The 18,834-nt window shown below is 41.6% G+C and overlaps 1 protein-coding gene across 1 annotated transcript; it reads right to left on the bottom strand.

Moving 5' to 3' along the window:
* Positions 1-6,116: 6,116 nt before the first annotated feature.
* lratd1 (LRAT domain containing 1) lies at positions 6,117-8,868 on the bottom strand. Its single transcript, XM_078274467.1, has 2 exons — positions 8,693-8,868; positions 6,117-8,228 (listed from the first exon to the last, which is right to left on the bottom strand). The coding sequence occupies exon 2, from the start codon at positions 8,189-8,191 to the stop codon at positions 7,403-7,405; it is 789 nt and encodes a 262-aa protein (XP_078130593.1). The 5' UTR covers positions 8,192-8,228; positions 8,693-8,868; the 3' UTR covers positions 6,117-7,402.
* Positions 8,869-18,834: the final 9,966 nt, after the last annotated feature.

Raw genomic sequence — 18,834 nt, 5'->3', positions numbered from 1 at the left:
CATGGTTATTTAGAAAAATGGAGACATTTCCCTTCGTTTGTGCCCTTTGTTTACACGCAAACGGAGAATTCGCCTCTGAAAACGATTCTTTCTAAAAACTCCGCCCAGAGTGGAGATTTTGAAAAACTACGTTTGCACGTTTGTATGTAAGCTGAGACAAACTGAGAGGTTTAGGCAGCCGAGGAAGTGATTTGTTGGTGTTGTTGCTATTTTCGGGATTCTGATTAGTTAACGTGGGCTTGAGCTTCTCATTACACTGCCACCTACAGGTTTGGCATGCTCTTGACGGCATTGACGGCATATATACACGGGTATGTGTAAAGGAACGCTTTTCTGAAAACTGACAGCTGTGCACAATGTTATTTTTTCAAAATTGGAGAGGTTGAAATTTTTATGAAGATAGCCAGCCACGTGTAAACGTAGCATCAAATAGCCTCAGCAGGCCACACACTGACCGTCAAATGACCACATGCTTGTTTTCCGGACTGCACTTAAGTTCTTATCCAGAGAGAGAGAGAGAGAGAGAGAGAGAGAGAGAGAGATTACATTACTTACATTAACTTCTGAAGTGTGAGACTGAAAAAGAAAAGAACAAAAAAATATCAAGGCTCAACCCTCAGTTCAAACTCTCCATATGAAAATGAATTCACTGAGGGCATTATTTAACAGTGTGCAATTGTAAAAGATGCGAGAGAAATTTCCGGGTGCAAAGAGTAACGTTATGAAATGGTAAAATATAAAATCTTTACTGGGGAAAACACCCAGGAGTATAACATGACAAAATGTTAAGAGAATGACATTTAGCGGTGGGTTATTCAGAGCAGGGCAGCCAGGAAGGTTGGGAAATGCTCATAATGACATTTACAGTAACCTTTTCCTGTGACTTTTTAAAAAGGGTTAAAACCACAGGGACTGAAAGATAGGTCCTTCCCATTAATCAAACTGCGATTGCGCTGGGCCACCTAAGGGAGATTTCTTTTCTCACTCATAAAGTGAGGAGAAGGATGGGGGCCACACACATAAAACAGTCAGGGTGACCTGACGGGTACAATATTTGTCAACCCAGGGTTAAACCTCTAGACCTGCCGGAGTGTCTTTGAGCCGGACACTGAATCCCTGCTATTTCTGACCTCCACAGGGGCGCTAAAGCAACTCATCATCATTATTAAAATTAATTCAAACCGCATTCTCATGTTAAGAATGTTTTCATGAAAAATTCAGCTTGCATGAATGTTTTATCATTGCTAAATTGCTGATAATTATGTATAAATGTTCTTTGTAAACTATGCAGAATAATCTGTTAAATGGAGCCAATATAAGAGAAAGGGGGCTGCTTTGAAAAACACTGATTATGAAAAGGCCCAAGAGCAAATGTGCTGAGACATTTCCAAAATGTTAATTAATTGAGACCTGTCAAGGGATGGGAAATGACTTCTGCGGTCAACATTTTTCATTTCAATTTTGTCCAAATTAGATTTCACCGTACAAATGCCATGCTCAAAATATCAGACTCCCATGATGCCTGATTCTTTCTTCCGTTCCAAAAGCAATCAAATATCTTTATCTTCAGTGCTTAGAGTAAACATAAAGTTAATGTTTGTAATGCCGCGCAGTACAACCAAATGAATGAAAGGTACTACAACATTTTAAAGAGCTTGTTGACAATATGCTGTTGACATTTAGCAGTCAGTTAACTCTTGCCAGAGGTGGGGAGGCTCTGAGGGCTGAGCGGTGCAGCTGTGGCAGAGCACATATCCTGAGGCCATGCAGTCCCTAAACTCAGTGAAGCAGAGTCAAATGTTGGAGCACCTGCCCTCAGAATAGAAAATGTATGGGCTGTAGAAAAATGGTACGGTTGGGTTTTATCCAGCTACTGACCTTTTAGATTGTACCAAAACACATAACATTTTCTATGATAATGATATTGACTTCATAAAGCTGTTGTTTGAAGAGCAGTTGCGGCAGAGCAGCACTTCTACATGTATCCCAACATTAGCCACCTTCAGTATCCCAACATTAGCCACCTTAAAAAAAAGAAAAAACAATCTTGCACTCATATTTAGTTTTTACACTGTGCTCTCTCTGTATACTTTCTTTCCTTTTTAATATTATTCCATTTTATTTCATCTTTGTCTTATTTTTAATAAAGTAAATCTGTATTTTTATTTTTAACCCAAAGCCCTACTAGGGACAAGTGTTGTGAATTAACTTCAGCTAAAAACACTATGATACATAGATCCGATGACTGTTGAAGCTTATCTATGTTTTTTTGTATCTGTCCCTATCTAAATAAACCTTTAATAATAATAATTTGATACTTTAAGTGCATTTTGTGGTTAATACCTCTGTACTTTTACTTAAGAAAACTTCTGAATGCTTGACCTTTACTTGTAATGGAGTATTTGCATTTTTAAAATGTGGTATTTCCGCTTTTATTTAAGTGAAGGCTCTGAATACAATGTATGAAGTATATCCAGACAACAAAGTTTGCTAGAGTACAGCACTTAAACCACAGTGGCCAGGTGCAGACAAACAATGTTGAACAGAGGTACTGTATTTGCATGGCAGTTAGTCCACCTGTTAAGCTGGGTGGAAACAGCACACACACACACACACACACACACACACACACACACACACACACACACACACACACACACACACACACACACACACACAGTGTGTGGCACTATCTTTGTGGGCACCCGTCATTGGCATTCCCCAGCCCCTTACCCTAACCTTAACCATCACAACTAAATGCCTAACCTTAACCCTTACCCTCACCCTAACCATAACCTAATTCTAACCCTAATCCTAAAACCAAGTCTTAACCCTCAAGTTGTGGGGTCCAGCATTTTGGCCCCACAAAGCTGTCCAGGCCCCGCAAGTATACTGTATTCCTGGTTTTTGGACCCCACGAATATAGTTAAACAAGAATGCACACACACACACACACACACACACACACACACACACACACACACACACACACACACACACTGTCATTACTTATTAGTCATACTTTTTGTCAACCTTTTGGCATGATAGATTTTGTATTTTTATTTTTATAATGTACAGCAGGCTGAATCTTACATTCATCTTACCTGATGAAGGTTGACTGCTGAAAGTAAATACATGTGACTGACAGTGTCTGGCATTTCTAGCTTTTGGTACCTCACTCCAGGCTGGTGATTTTCTATATTTCTATTATTGTTGTTTTAGTCCATCTCTCAATACCTTCCAACTTTCCTAGCCGTTCTGTGGCTCTCAGCCCCAAGACCATTAGTTCCTACTAAAGTTGTAAATCTTTAAAAACAGGTAACAAATATAAACTTTCATTAAAAAAAAAAGTGAAGTAGTTTCTAGTTTAGAAGTCAATAGTGCATTTGTCAGGGTCTCAGCTGCAGGATTGGTGCAGGTATTGAGTCAAAATAAACTACAGTGCCCATGTTCATCATAATAAAGTAACATTTCAGCTAGTGCAATGATGTGGCTCAATTATATGTTTTTAATAGTTTTTGTTCAACAAATGGAGGTGTATAACTATATCCAACTTTGGCTGTACAGGCAATACTTGTTAGTAGGATCATTGTAGGCTTTGGTCTTTTTATGGGATGTATTGATAATAAGATAAATATAGAATATCACTAGACTTATCCTTTAAAAGTTAATGGTGTGCAAGAACTTTGTATAAGTTATTTCACTGATAAACTATTGATGACAGATGAGGATGCTGCATAGAGGTTATGGCCCAGATTCCAGCTTAAAGAATCAACGTCCAAGGGAGTATTCATGTTTATACCAACCTAATACAGGTTTAATCAGTCTTGCACAAATATAATGCTTTGAAGGCATTGATAAGCCAGTTGGCCATGTAATTGAAATCACAAATGTGTTGCAGCGTGTCATCCGTTTTAAATGTCAGTATGTGGGTGCTGGTTCAAACATAGAAATACTACATGTGATGTATGCACACATTTTTACAACAGATGTTTAAAGGAAACCACTGTTAGCAATGTTTTAACAGCATGTGACCCATTTACAATTGCCTCAGTTACATCTCCAGGTGTGCAGTTATTGTTGCTGAATAAAGCGCCCATTCTAAAGAACGGCGGAAGACAAGTCTACTGGGAGTCCAGGCCAGTGTCTAGATTAGAGGGAGATCCTTTTAAAGGCATAGCATAGACAGGATATTCTGTCTTGTTCCCTCCTCCCATGAACATCTCCTCTGAGACCACTGATTTAGCTGGCAGCAGGCTAGCTGGGATCTGCTTTGTCCAGATGTGCGCACACACACACACACACACACACACACACACACACACACACACACACACACACACACACACACTGGAGAAATCCCAGTGTGAATGTAATACATCCATACCACTGCACAAAGGAACAACAGCAGAGTGAGTCAGTGTGAGGGAGAAAGAGAGAAAGAAAGAGATTTGGTTGTCATATGTTTGTCTTACATGAGTAGCTATTAAGGGTAACAACTAGCTTTAAGCTGTGGAGGCTTTGCTAAGGCACATACACACACATGCAGACACAAGACCTCAGTGGATATACAGTATGACAGTGGCTGGAGTTGCCCTAGTAACGGCGTTTACTTTCACACTGTCGCTGATAGATACAAAGATGCAGACCTTCATGAATATGCATGCATACAGCATATGGCCGATATATAACAACCTGACAATGCTTTGGTAGTTAGGTCTCACACTTTCACACACACACACACACACACACACACACACACACACACACACACACACACACACACACACACACACACACACACACACACACACACACACACACACACACACACACACACACACACACACACACACACACGGCAATCTTTTTTGAGGCCTATTAGTCACAGACCACAAACACACGTACACACTCGAACAATGGCTGCCCCTGTTCCCTGATTTTTCAAACTCACAGGGGGGTGTCTGACACACTCACACAAACACATGCACACACGCACACAATCACCCACCTGGGGCAACCTCAGTTTAACATGGAGCCTTTTTAGAAATGTACCGAACAGAAAGAACAGTCATCAGCGGGTAAAACACAAGAAAGCAGGAAAATAAACAATGGTAAAATTGTGTTTATGTAAATCCATCTGGAATAGATGTTCGTTAGCAAGAATGACATGTTTGGATCATTCAAATGCGTTTAGATTCTGACTTAAACGTATTTAAAATCTGAAACATCCGCTTGAATACTTCTACAAAAATAGAATTTTACGTCAATTTGGCTTTGCCATGCAGGCACTTAAAAGGAATGGAAATGGAAAATGGTGATTTTTGGCTTTGGTGAAACAATGACCAACAAAGGTGAGGAGAGTAAAGCAATACAAAGCAAGACTGGAGAAATACCAAGCCAACAGAAGCTATAGAGAATTAGAGGAAAATGGAGTTAACAAGAGAAGAAAATGTGTCAATATATTCACAGCCGATAAAAGAAAGTATTTGGGTCAATAGCTGGAGAAAATCTTCTCAAGGCACATTTACAAGATTCACTGGCTTATTAGTCTGTATTTTGACATGAAACATGTCTGAGGGGTGAGATTGCAACATCTGCACACTCAAATTTACACACACACACACACACACACACACACACACACACACACACACACACACACACACACACACTTATAAACTCTTTGTCTGCCATTCCAGCTGCAGCTTGGTTATTTATGACCACATTGAGGCTAAAATAACGAGTACCTAGAGGTGAGGTTTCAAGCTCTATAAAGGCAATATTACATTTTGAAAACCTCTTAAGCTCATGTATACAATCAACAATAAATCACAGGTGTAATAGGCTGCCTGGCAGAACAAAGACACGCATTACGGCACAACCTTTCCATGAAGCCTATCTCTGGTCCTTTCAAACTCAATTAAGCAAACGTAAGGAGACGAAGAAGTTAGACCAAGGTGATTGATCCGACCTTCACTGATAATATGGCTGATCACAAGAGAAAGGGAAGGCACTGTCTGCTCTCAGAGCAGAGGTGTCAAAACATCCATCCAGAGATTATGCCACTGCAGACTAATACAACACAGGTGCCATAACAACACAATGTGTTTTGTCATGATAGGCAATATATGGAGGACATCTTGTCCACAATGCAGTTGTGAAATATATATTAAGTAAGAAGCCAAAATGTGTAGTGTAGTAATGCTATTAAAAAGAAGAAAAAAACACATAATCTGGAGATAAACAAGCCTGTGGATGTCTAAATACCAGCAGGATAAAACCCACACATGGAAAAATACCCTGTGGCCAAATATTGTATGTTCTCATTAATGCTATACAGCTGCCTATATACTGTAGCTCCCAGATTCCGTATGGATTTTTAATAAATTCTTTATGGGTTTGATGCAGATGACCATTTTACTGCCTCCAAATACTGTGGAGATTTATGAAGCCCATTTGGCTTGAGGCAGGTCAGGAGGCACTAGAGCATAAATAATTTATATTTCCCTCTGTGTGCATGTGTGTGAGTGTGAGAGAGAGTGAGAGATCATGTGTTTCTGTGCAAGTAATTATGTGTGACCAAACAAACACCTGCCAGACCAAGTGCTTATTTTCATATTTCAACCTCCATTTATTTGAACCAAAAAAGAGATCAGGGTTAAATCCACTAAACTTAAATACAAAAATAAGGGACTCAAATTGAAATCAATATATGAATACAATTTACACACACCCAGTGCTGTGGAGCAGGATGACAGCATTGTGAAAATGACAATACTCTTCTTATGGCAAAATGGGAGCTTGAACAAGCCAAATGCTTTGTTTAGGCAACTGCGTATCCATCTGTCAGAGGTCTATGAATTAGTGGATCTGTGTTATGGTCAGTCCCGGTCTTAAAGCTAACAGTAAAAAAATAGAAGGGAGACTTTTCTAGAGCCATCCCAGATCCTATCTTTCACCCCCCCATCTCTCACCGTCTGGTCTGCCGCAGCAGGCGCCCAAGCCGAGAGGGGGCCAATTCCATTATCCCGAGAAAATGAAACAGAAAACCAAACCGAGCCTTGTGCGCTATGTGCGGTCTTTAAAGGTGATTTTCGCTGTTCGGGGCAATGGGTTGAGCAGAAATCGTGTGTCCCACTCAGCACGAATTTTAATCTGAAGGGGCGTTGTCTGTTTATATGGCCGCTCTCTCTCTCTCTCTCTCTCTCTCTCTCTCTCTCTCTCGCTCTCTCGGTCCATCCGTAACAAGCAGGAAGTCCAAAACCAACAGGTCCTTGCATGTGTGTGCGTCTGTGTGCGTGTGTGAGAGTGTGCGAGTACGTTTGCTTGTGCGCAAAACTGTGCGTCCGTGCGCAGCGGGGGAGAGATAGGGGGAGAGGATATCAAACGGAATCCCTGATCACTCCTTGCCCCCGTTAACCAAAGACAGCTCTTTGAGAATTCCACTGGCGTCCACTCGCCTCCTCTCCCGGATCATGTCCTCCAGACTGCGAAAGACCAGAGTGTGCACCCCGCTGCCGGACAGGTGCACTTTGAGGAAATACTGCTGCTCCGCCGAGTGCACCTCTCCCCCTGCTTTGAACTCCCGTTTCCCAAAGCGGCACCACGCTGCGAAACTTTCCGAGTTGGTCCAGCATATCTCCTCGCTGCTCAGGCCCAGGTGTCCCACTGCGTTCTGCATCACTAGGTCAGGAGGAAGCGGTCGGTACCGGTACCGATTGTTGACTACCCTCCCGTGGCGACCGTTGCTGATCTCAAGCAGGCTGTCCTTGCGGATCTCGCCCTTGTGCAGATGAATGACCTGGTCGTCCTGCTCAAAGATGGCCCAGTGGGGGGCTTGCGCGGTGGCCACCAGCTCCAGCAGGTCCCCCGGTTTGCACATAGTCAGCAAAGTTTTGGCCGAGTATACATTTAAGTCCTCGTTCTCCCGCAGCTTGGAGAAGATGCATTCCTGGGAGCAGAAGGCTGAGTACTCCACCTCGCTGACCGAGAAGGGTCCCTCCTCGGCTGGGCTGTGGTCCTTGGTGAAGCCGCAGTCGGACGGAGTGCGGTCGTCCACCTCCTCCTCTTCGTCAGAGAAGAAGTAGGCGACGCCGACCCGAAGCTCGTCCTTCTCCAGCCCGGACGGATCCCCCGTGGGCAGCTCGCTGTAGTTGAGGTGGGTGATCCGATCCAGTTGATTTCCCATCAATGACCTGGCAAGGCAGAGGCATGGACTGCGGTGTCTGAGAGGGTGATAAAGATGCAGAGAGTGATGTAGAGAGGGGTATCAATAGCGTAAAATATAGCTTTCACAGAACAAGACACATTATGCACTAAACGCTTGGCTGCATTTTGAGCCTTATTGCTCAATAGGTAAGAGAGTAGGCTAAGAAAGCACTCAACACTTCTCAGCAGTCACCTGTATATAGGGACAAGATCTCTCTCGTGTTATTGAGCCGAAATAGTACACTATCACGATCAATGATCCACTGCCCCTTGCTCCCTTCACACCCATTAGTCAATCATTAATTCCAGTGGAATGTAAACGACCCTGCGGTGTCCATGCAGAAAAAGCGAGGAAAGGAAAAAAGGAGAGACAAATAATCTGAACCCTGCTGCTGCTAAAGGGTGAGGAAAGAGAAAGCACTGAGTCCTGTGGCTTTACGCACGGCGCAAAATGAGGAGAAACTGGAGAAAAAGAAGATACCTGTGCGCTCCCCGGGCAGATGGTTAAATATCCTTATGGTCCATTAGTACAGAGGGCTGCACGGTCCCCTGCTCTCATTCTCTCTTCTTCTTCACTCTTTCTTCTTTCTTCTCACACTTGTCTCTCACTCTTCGCACCGCGCACCGGGCGCTCCGGCTGTCGTGAGTGCTTGTACTTCACTTCGTTCAGCACCAGCTCCATTTAAGTACCAAGGATAGCTCCGCCTTAACCGGCTCGCTCCGCCTTCAGTGGGTCTTACTGGAGCGCAGTCACGGGCTCATTACCGCCAAGCCAATTGGAACAGCGGAGGAGCATGCCAGTCCAATCATAGGATCCAATCCGCTGCGCCCAGGGCGGCTGGCGGCGATAGGCGACTGTTACCGTGGCATGGTTTTTGTTGTCAGAGAGCTGTGGAATTCTCTACATGATCAGCGGAGTCCGTGCAGGCAAGTTTTCAAGGCAACAGTCAGCAGTGATAACAGCCTGCATATCTCAAGACAACACGGTCTCACGACGGGCATATGAGAGAGCCTCGAGTTTTTATTGCGCTCTAAAGTGCTATAAACATTTCTCCCATCTCAAAAATGCTCCAAAAGTGCACCGTTAATGCATGCGCACTGTTGCTGTAGGGCATAAATGTGTTCCCACCTTCCTGAATACGAGAGTAGGCTCCGTCCTCCAGTTCCCATGTGTAACTCCTTTATTTCCACTAGCTTCACTATTGCATCACTTGTTCTCTAATGCCTGTCCGTGTGTGTGTGTGTGTGTGTGTGTGTGTGTGTGTGTGTGTGTGTGTGTGTGTGTGTGTGTGTGGGGGGGGGGTATAGACTATAAACGGAGAGGCTGGAGGCAGGTGTCTGTTAGTGTGCAAAGTAGGAACAAAACAAAGAAGTCTGCCCGAAGAGTAATGCACAAGAGTAATATTTTACTTTGCATTGATGTCTTGGAACAATATATGACTGAAATTAAAATGCATATAAAATTTCAGCCTCACTTTTGCATGCATAATATATTCTATATTTGCATATTGTGCTTGCAAGATAAACCTGAGTACAGTTATGTCATCCGCACTCACGTCTGTCTTTTCATCACTGCCCAGAGCAGATAGCCATCTCTCCGTTTGTGTTAGACCCATCTCTATGTAGTGAATATTCTGTCTACATCCACATCGGAATCTGTTCATTCTTTTTTTTTCTTTTTTTTTTCTGGCAGCATCCAGAGAGCTCCTCAGAGTATCTCTCTTTTTCCTCTCCCAGATGGTTGGAGATAGCAGCTCTCCAGTTGCCGACATAGAACGGCTCCTGTTCTTTGTTTCCACTGGTGACAGGCAGAGCGGATGGTGGCTTTTTTCAGTAGGTGAGATATGATCGTGCAGATTTACACACACAGATTTACACACACACACACACACACACACACACACACACACACACACACACACACACACACACACACACACACACACACACACACACACACACACACACACACACACACACACACACACACACACACACACACAGACACACACGCACGCACGCACGCAAAGGACAAACAGTCATCCATGCGGCCGTGCGTTTGTCCCTCTATGTATTTACACCTCATTGTGAGGGCAGGAGTATGTGTATCTGATTGATCACCTTTAATTTATGTACAGTGCTGCAAGAGTGGTATTTGTTTAAGACTACTTACCTGTGTGTGGTAACACACACACACACACACACACACACACACACACAAGGTGTCATGAGACTGTCAGCAATGGCTTTGGCTGCAGCTCCTGCGGGCATGTGGTCCTGCCACCTATAATCTACAATGAGCTGGAAATGAGTTTCCTTTGTAGACGCTGCCTTTCCTGGACACACACTATACTGTATTTGCTCTCTCTCTCCCTTTCTTTCTCTCTCCCTTCACGCATACACCTAATCATATATGCAGCTGGTGTAATAATAAGGCAGAGTGCAGACAGTACTGGAATAACTTCTGAGACAGGGTGATATTTCACAACCCCAATAATTGGATACGTCTCTATTCCCTAATTACTAACTAAATCATATACGCTGCAGCGCCATACCATGCCGATGAAACCAACACACACACGCACACACACACACACACACACACACACACACACACACACACACACACACACACACACACACACACACACACAAACACTGAGAAGAAACGGCACCACATGAAGTCATAAACCCTTGAGGCACAAGATGGGTATGTTTTTGTGTTTGAGCTGATGTCAGCACACAGAAAAGGACAACATGTCATGTCAACATTTTAAAGACCTGTACCACCTGTATATGACTTTTTGTGCTGGTGTTTCTGCATTCTATTCTCACCTAAATCACCAAAAATCATTAAAAGACTCCTTTTTTTCTGGTGTGTATAAAAACCAAGGTAGTAGAAAATACAATGTAAGCCTTTTTGTGATACTTTATTGATCCCTGTGGGGAAAATAATCTTTTTGCTTCAGCGTTTCCAGGGAGGTCAGAGAGCAGGGTCAGCTACAGAGCAGTGCCAGGTAAAAAAAACAAAAACATTTTTTGAACATTATTATCAGTGGTGTAAAGCACAAACCTGAGTCAATTTCCAATTGTAAGACTGATATTTGGTGAGTTTGAGTCCAATGGTATTGTTTATGTGGTGGTGGAGCAGTGAGGTGGTGCACCTTCAGTCATAACCCATCAAGTCTCCTGCAATGTATTCTTTCTCTTTACAAGCAGTGCACTTTGTCTTCTCGTCTTGACAATTTTGTGATGGAGTGAAAAGCCTGGAGGAGATCCACCACAAAATCTTCTCCGAGGAGGAAACTGAATATTATTTCTTGGGATTGAATATATGGCACCTTAAATTAAATTAGTCTGCTTGGATACTATGTTTTAATGGTTGCAGGAGAGCTATTGCCCAGTGTAAGAAACAGTTATGTGATATATTAAGTGAAAAGCCAAACAGAACAGGAAGCAGAAAAGCCAAGCCCTGTGTATATAAAGGTTGCAGAGGCATCAACAATTATTCTACAATTACCGCCTCTGTCTGTGTGTCATGGTACATAATAGCAGTTGTATGTAAATGCTGGATGACAAATATTCACACCACATGTGTATAACGTTGGAACAAATGTTCTTTATTTTTACCCAATGGATATATATTAGAATTAAACTTGCCAACATACAGCAGTGACAGAATGCCATATTTTGGTTGCCATAGGCTTCAGTTGTAATGGGGGAAAATAAATCTTTCAATGAAAGACGGGATGATAATTCATATTTAAATTAACACATCTGCAAAACAAAATATTGTATTGTTGTTTTGGGGTGTGGATGTTATATGAAAATAATCAGATGCCATTTGTGTAAAAGCAATTATACCCCCCAGCATGTCTTTTGTTTGTGACTGTCATTAGGTGCTTAGGTGATGCAGATGGTAGCCATCAACATCACCATCATATCTATAATCACAGTGAAGACTGCTTTGGGGTGTTATTTCTTGAACTGAACATGGTCTTTATCGTAGTGGGAATGGTGAGCAATGAAGCTCAGTGTGTTTGCTTGGTTAAACCGTATAATAAGCAATTATATTGTAAAAATATGCACTGGCACAATTCAAAAGAATGAAAATTACGTTTTTAAAGATGTTTATTTAACCACAGTGCGGAAATCTTGCTGACAAAAATGTGTTTTTCCCTCTTTTTCAGCAACACCATGCTCCATACACACATTCACACCTGGTTAAGTGCTTTGTTCAAGGACTCCTTCGCAGGGTGGATGCTTTATCACCATGGGGACTTAATTCTGGGCCCATGACTGTCACTAAAAGTAATAGTCACTTGGCTCTGGGATGGTTTCATAAATATAAAATCTTCATGGATTAAAAATGTATAATATTAAGAGTAATAAATTACTTTTTTTGCAGGAGTGTCCGGTCAAAGGTTTAACTGACATCTCTTTTATAATGGTGATCAACTGGCCACTGGAACAAATTAGGTATCCCTATCTCTGTCAACATTTGGATTTTTATAAGATATTAAACATGGGCACAAAGTACAGCATAAATAACCAGAGACATGGCAACAATCCTAGTGGAAATCAATTAGGATATCCCTCCATATTAATTGTGCCATAAATGAAGTTTGCCATCATATCAGAGCGTCATCTGTTTTTCCAGACAAGAGGAGAGAGACATCTAGAGATGGTCAATGCTGCTAAAAGTGAGAACAGCAAGGGTTTGGTTCTTGTTTGGAAAGTGAATAGAGAAGCCATGCTTGCCTAAATTTACCGTTTTGAAACAACATACCTTTAATAGAGATGTTCGGTAATGTTTAAACAGAAGAGTCTTTTAATGGCTTAAAGACCCTGGTTCAAATCCAGGCAGTCACATATGGCATCAAGCTGTTCCTAGACATCGTGTAATTCAACAGGGGAAGCAATCGGCATAATTTGCTCACAAAACACTCCTTTTGCCAGTATGAAGGATTGAATTGGCAAATGTCTTTCTATGTAACACCAGTTCCAAAAGTCTCCCTTCATGTTTCTCCATAATACAGCTGGTCTTCCTATTGTAATATACAACAACTCGTACTGTTTGTCTTTGCGCAGAAATGTCTATGTTTGTGATTGTTGTAATTTATTGCCAATTAGTTTGAATTTGAAGTCTAAAGTTTAGACGTCTGTTAAGATTATATTTGGTTTTACAGTGTTTTATTTAGACTTTGATATAATTTAAAGCTCTCTTCAATAAATGAAGTATTGCAACATTTTAGAACTGTTTACCAACTATGACAGATTTTGTTTTTCAAATAATATTATTGGAAAACATCACCCAAATCTTTTTTTTTCAAACACTATACTTCCATTTTGTGCGTGTGTACGTATGGACATGTTTTGCGTGTGTGTGTGTGTGTGTGTGTGTGTGTGTGTGTGTGTGTGTGTGTGTCATGTGTTTTATTCCATCTCCATCTGTCTCCCAATGAAAAGCAGGTATTCGGCTGGGTCTTATCAGCTCTGCTCAGACTGTGGACTGTGACTCATTCAGGCCCTCATCTGACACATCTGAAGCCCATCGATTTGACCCTGAATGTTAACTTCTGCAGATTCAACTCCATCTCCAACTTATTTCTGCTACAGTTACTCTGCTCTGAATAGACTTGTACCTTTCACAGACCTGTGTGTGTGAGCGTGTGACGTGTGTGCAGAAAAAGGCCGACATGCTGAATTATATCTTTCTGTACTGAACTGACAGAACAGAATTCTAGCTCACTGTGATCCCACGTAGTTGACAAAATCATAGTGTCCAATATGCTGAGTTGACAGAAGGTTGTAGCTCAATGAACTGTGCAGTGGCATAAATCTGTTGATATTCTGCTCACCAAACATGGTTTATTAACTGCTGTAAATATAACCTAAAATGTGTTTTGCTCACTCTTTTCACCACTTAAATGTCTTTAATATCCTTTTCTACTGCTTGATAGAAACTATGTATGTAACATTTTCACAGAATGAAAAAGGTAAATTGAAAAACAACATATGTTGTTAGTCCATTCCGTCTAGAACGGTTCATAGAAGCCTTTTCTATTCAGCAGGACGATATTTAAAATGTTAAATGTAAAAAATTAGTGTTGAAAAATAAATCCATTTTAATCATGTGACAATGCTATGATTAAAGTTTGGTTGGATTTAGGCTCATTAAAATGACTATTTCGCTAAGGTTAGGGGACCTTCTTCGTAATGGTTACAGTAATTAACACTTGGTTAAGGTTAGGGAACAAACATGGTCACAACAATAACGTTGACTGTTGGTTTGAAAACGGAAACAAAGAGCAGTCTCCTATGTTTAAGTCTTACTATGGCCGTGGCTGCTGGAGGGCTTTGGCACTAGTCGTTTTGGGGCACTGGCTAAAACAACTAATGCTGTTGGGAGGACAGTCTCGATAACATAATGTAGCAGTATCACAGTGAAGAGAAAAGTGATCAAGGCAGCTCTATAATGTCCATTATAGCTAGTGGAGTTATAAAGTTTGCTAACATTAGCCACCTTAAGCTACCACTTTGAGAAAAGACAACCCACTCTCTAATGCACAGCAGGGTGTATTAGGTAAGGCCTAGTCCACACGTACACAGCTATTTTATAAGATAGTTTTTTTTTCTTTGTTCTAAAAAAATGTCTCTGAAAATGCATACACACAATGTAAGTGCTGTCGAGCATACCAAGCCTGATTTCCAGAAGGACACCTGGCTGCAATGGCGCATAAATCGCTCTGTAGCGCATACTGACGCTCTCTGTTACTCAATATAGTGGAAGAGTAACCGTGCGTTTATGTGTAAATATGTAAAAAGTCCTGCTAGCAAGGTTAAAACTAGCACCATTTTGACCATGTCTGCCATTGCTCGAAATGTTGCCTCATTTGTAACGCTTCACAACGGGGATAATGGCACACACTCAAATGTTACTAGCCAAAAACTCAGTTTTCCCTGTCTACACATCAACACTGAAAACGGGAGTTTCTGAAAATCTTCACCCTGGAAAGAATTTTCCAAAAGATCCATTTTCAGTGAGCTAAAAAACAGCCAAAAGGCCAAAACACTATGATTTAAAAAATACCCGTGTGCGTTTGTACTAGGCCTAAGTTAGCTAAAGTAGCCCATATGCTTTTGTTTTGGGTAAAAAGTTAGAGATACAGTAGGTGAAATAAAGTGACCACTCAACAGCCACAACAACCTCAAATGTAAAGAAAGAAGACATTGTGAATAAACAAGGTAAAATGTCTTTAAAATCTTTAAGCTCAACGAAAATGACCTTTATTGTGACATATCATGACAAACAAAAAAACAATTGCCATTTTGCACAGGCCTGCTCACTTCCCAGATTCCTTTCTTCCCTTTTCCCCCTTTATCCCTCTCTGGTTGGTGTAGTCCATTGGTATGCAGGGTGATGTTGGCTGGTGTTTGCAGGGGAAGGATAAAGCAGTAATCAGTGCCAATGAAGCAGCTCTTGTCCCAGAGCGCAAATGTGCCAACATCAGCAACAACCAGACCATGTGTGTCAGCGTGTGTGTGTGTGTGTGTGTGTGTGTGTGTGTGTGTGTGTGTGTGTGTGTGTGTGTGTGTGTGTGTGTGTGTGTGTGTGTGTGTGGATATTTGTGCACGATATGTGTTTGTGTGAGAGAAAGGGAGCGGTATCAAAGAGGTTAGACAGAGGTCATTTCTTGACTGCTTTTTCTCTTGTGCACTGTGCCGGCTGTGCGATATGATCACAGCCATCAAAACACAGTGGTTAGCTGTCCTATATTTTTAGGGTTCCGACCGATGCAACTGATGTGAAATGTATTTTAGTATGACTGTTAGGAAAATATAACCAGACGCATTTGTTATTATTTGTTTGCTTACCATTGTAGAGGCAAGGAATTTAATAAGCAGTAGCTACAATACAAATACTTATCTGTGGGTTGCAAAATGAAAGTGAGTCACATAAGAAAATCTAATAAGAGAAAAATATAATTTGCACCCAGACGAGTCATATAATCCCTTTTTCAGTTGCAGATATCTGGAAGGCGAACACTGAACATCTAGTGCCAAAGTGCCGATGAGCACCGCACCAAACTATCAAATGCCTCAGTAGACCAGCTAATTGCTTAGTGGATGGCTGAAACGGCAGCTTCCAGCTGGCAGCACCCACATGTCAATGTGTGTAAGCAAACCTCTCCCAGATAAATAAAGGTTAAAATGATTACCGCTCGGAGATCAGTGGCCTTAACTGTGATTATCCTCCACCTCTGTTCTAACCAAAGTACATTCATCATCATGTTTTCTAAGCACATGAGCTATGTTTTCCCTCCTCCTAATTTCTGTCAATATAGTTGTTTGATTTAAACCGTTAACTGAATGTCTGGCTGAGGGAAAAGTGTTGACTGAGAGGACTGTTCCAGATGGCGGATGATGGACACATTAATGATGCTATGCTCAAATCCAATGTATTGTTTCTCTATTTATGTTCATATCATCCTTCCTATTTCTACCGTGTTATAGCCGAGCAGTGACAGCGGTCATAACGGATCAAATGATAAGTTGAAATAACTTAGTATGGCTTTGTATGGTAGCGAGTAATTTGGTCAGTGATTTTATATTTGCAAATTTTGATCTGATCTGAGTCAATATAATATGATTCAGTTTGCTGCTGTACCATGAAGAATAATGCAGAGCCGTCCTCTTATATTGTTCTTACTTTAGACTCATGATAACAAAAAGGTATAAGCTAATGTCTATAATAATGCATACAGGCTACAGGGCCCGATAGCATTTGCAACAATTTCTGACCACTTGTACACTTAACTGTGACATTCATTATTATATTTCTCTGGACTCTAACACATTCATTTCCCCTCTTAGTATTTCCTACATTCTTTGAACAATGGTACAATCTCACCCACTGCTAGAACGATGAACATTGTACAACAGCAATACTGGATAGGGCCACATTTATAGCATGACATGAAAAAAGAAGCAATTTAGAACAGAAAGTTTTTCAGTGTTAATGTAACCAATGTCAACAGGATTTACTTATTTTTGTGGTTTAGCTGTAAGAAATAAGGATGTTATTTTTCACAGGGTCACAGGTTTGAGTCAGCAACTCTTTCCGAGTCCAACGGAAGAATTATGATTCATGAATTTAAATCACAAATTGGGCTTTAATTGTCAAAAGATGGATGATATTAGGGGCTCTCATCTTGTAATGGCATGCAGCCAGGATTTTAGTGAAGTGTCTTTATTGGATGCACAAACAATCTGTGTGTTCTCACCTCCACGCGGCTGTTTTTTTATTGACTTTGACTGTTAAGAAAGGCACGGTGGGGGTTTGTCAGTTATTAACAAGCACCACAGTGTAATTTTGATGTCAAGCATTTGTGCACTTTGCGCTTCCCACCTGCTTAGAACATGCCAGAGGTGAACAGCACATGGTGATGGCTAATAGAATAAGCCTGTGGTTTATGCTATTACCATTGATTTATCAAGAAATGTGCACATGAGGAGATACACACGCATTATGGGGTGACATGTCAGTCATCCTGTATATGCATTTTGGATGGCTTGTGGTTGTCCCTCTCATGATCAGCTACACCACTGCTTCTGTGTTGCTTTTCACTAAAAATGTTCCCTGCAATGCCACAGTTCTCCTTGTTCCAGGATAAGCAAAAGCATTATCTGTCGCCAAATTAAGTTAATTTAAGGTGGCATGTATTTACTTGTGCAGATTGTGCACCTCCTTGCACAAGGACATTGAATCCCTTGAAGCTTTTGTGGCAGCTGTGCTGAAGACTGTTCTCAGCAGGAAATGCAGAGTGCACTGCCTTTGCAGAGGAGTAAAAGAGGTGATGATAAGATTGGTCATGGCTGATGCCAGCCGCTCCCAAGCTTACTGATAACGTATTTCCCCAAATTCCAACCCCGTGCAAGTCGTGCTGCAGTTGTATGCCTCAGGACTGAAACTACCAAGTCAGTTGCCACAGCTTGATTCTTTAAAACAGAGCTTTATTCTCTTAATACTCGACTGTGTTTCTATTAATTGCTACTGCCATATATAACTGAGTTGTTCGTTACCAGCTTGCAACAACAGGGTTGACCTTTTTGGTCTGCTTCAAAAAGGTTCGTGTTGAGTTTCTTTCAAAGTCTGCCCACATATTCGCATGTTTCCCTCCTTTTGACTGGGACTGTGTGGGTGTGCGTTTGTGCGTGTAGATTCAGCATGTGACTGCTTGCTGTGTGGCCTGGTCCCCTGTCTGACACACCAGCCTAATCTGCTATCAAACAGCCTTGCAGACCTTTGCCTCTTACAACGACTGCCTAGCCCTGATTAGTGTGTGTGTGTGTGTGTGTGTGTGTGTGTGTGAGTGAGAAAGGAGAAGTGGAAGACAATAAGACTTGATGTAGGGGGTTCAAATCAGGGGCAAGGTAGAACATTCATTCGGTTTGAACAAGTTATGGATTGCAGGGCCTAGATGCTGTACACACATGTACACATAATGTATGTGGACATCCAGCGCACACATGATCCTACCCACACATGCTTGCACACGCAAGCATACAAAGATGAATGAATGGTAGAGTTGTGTTGGCGAATTACCTATATTTCAGTGT

Source organism: Sander vitreus, chromosome 18, assembly GCF_031162955.1.
Source record: "Sander vitreus isolate 19-12246 chromosome 18, sanVit1, whole genome shotgun sequence".
In the NCBI taxonomy this organism is placed as follows: domain Eukaryota; kingdom Metazoa; phylum Chordata; class Actinopteri; order Perciformes; family Percidae; genus Sander; species Sander vitreus.
Note: the sequence above shows the minus strand (reverse complement) of the source record. Positions and strands in the feature narration are given on the sequence as shown.

What these genes read in the sequence shown, in the direction of transcription:
- lratd1 (XM_078274467.1), bottom strand. Translation starts at nt 8,191, where the DNA reads ATGGGAAATCAACTGGATCGGATCACCCACCTCAACTACAGCGAGCTG.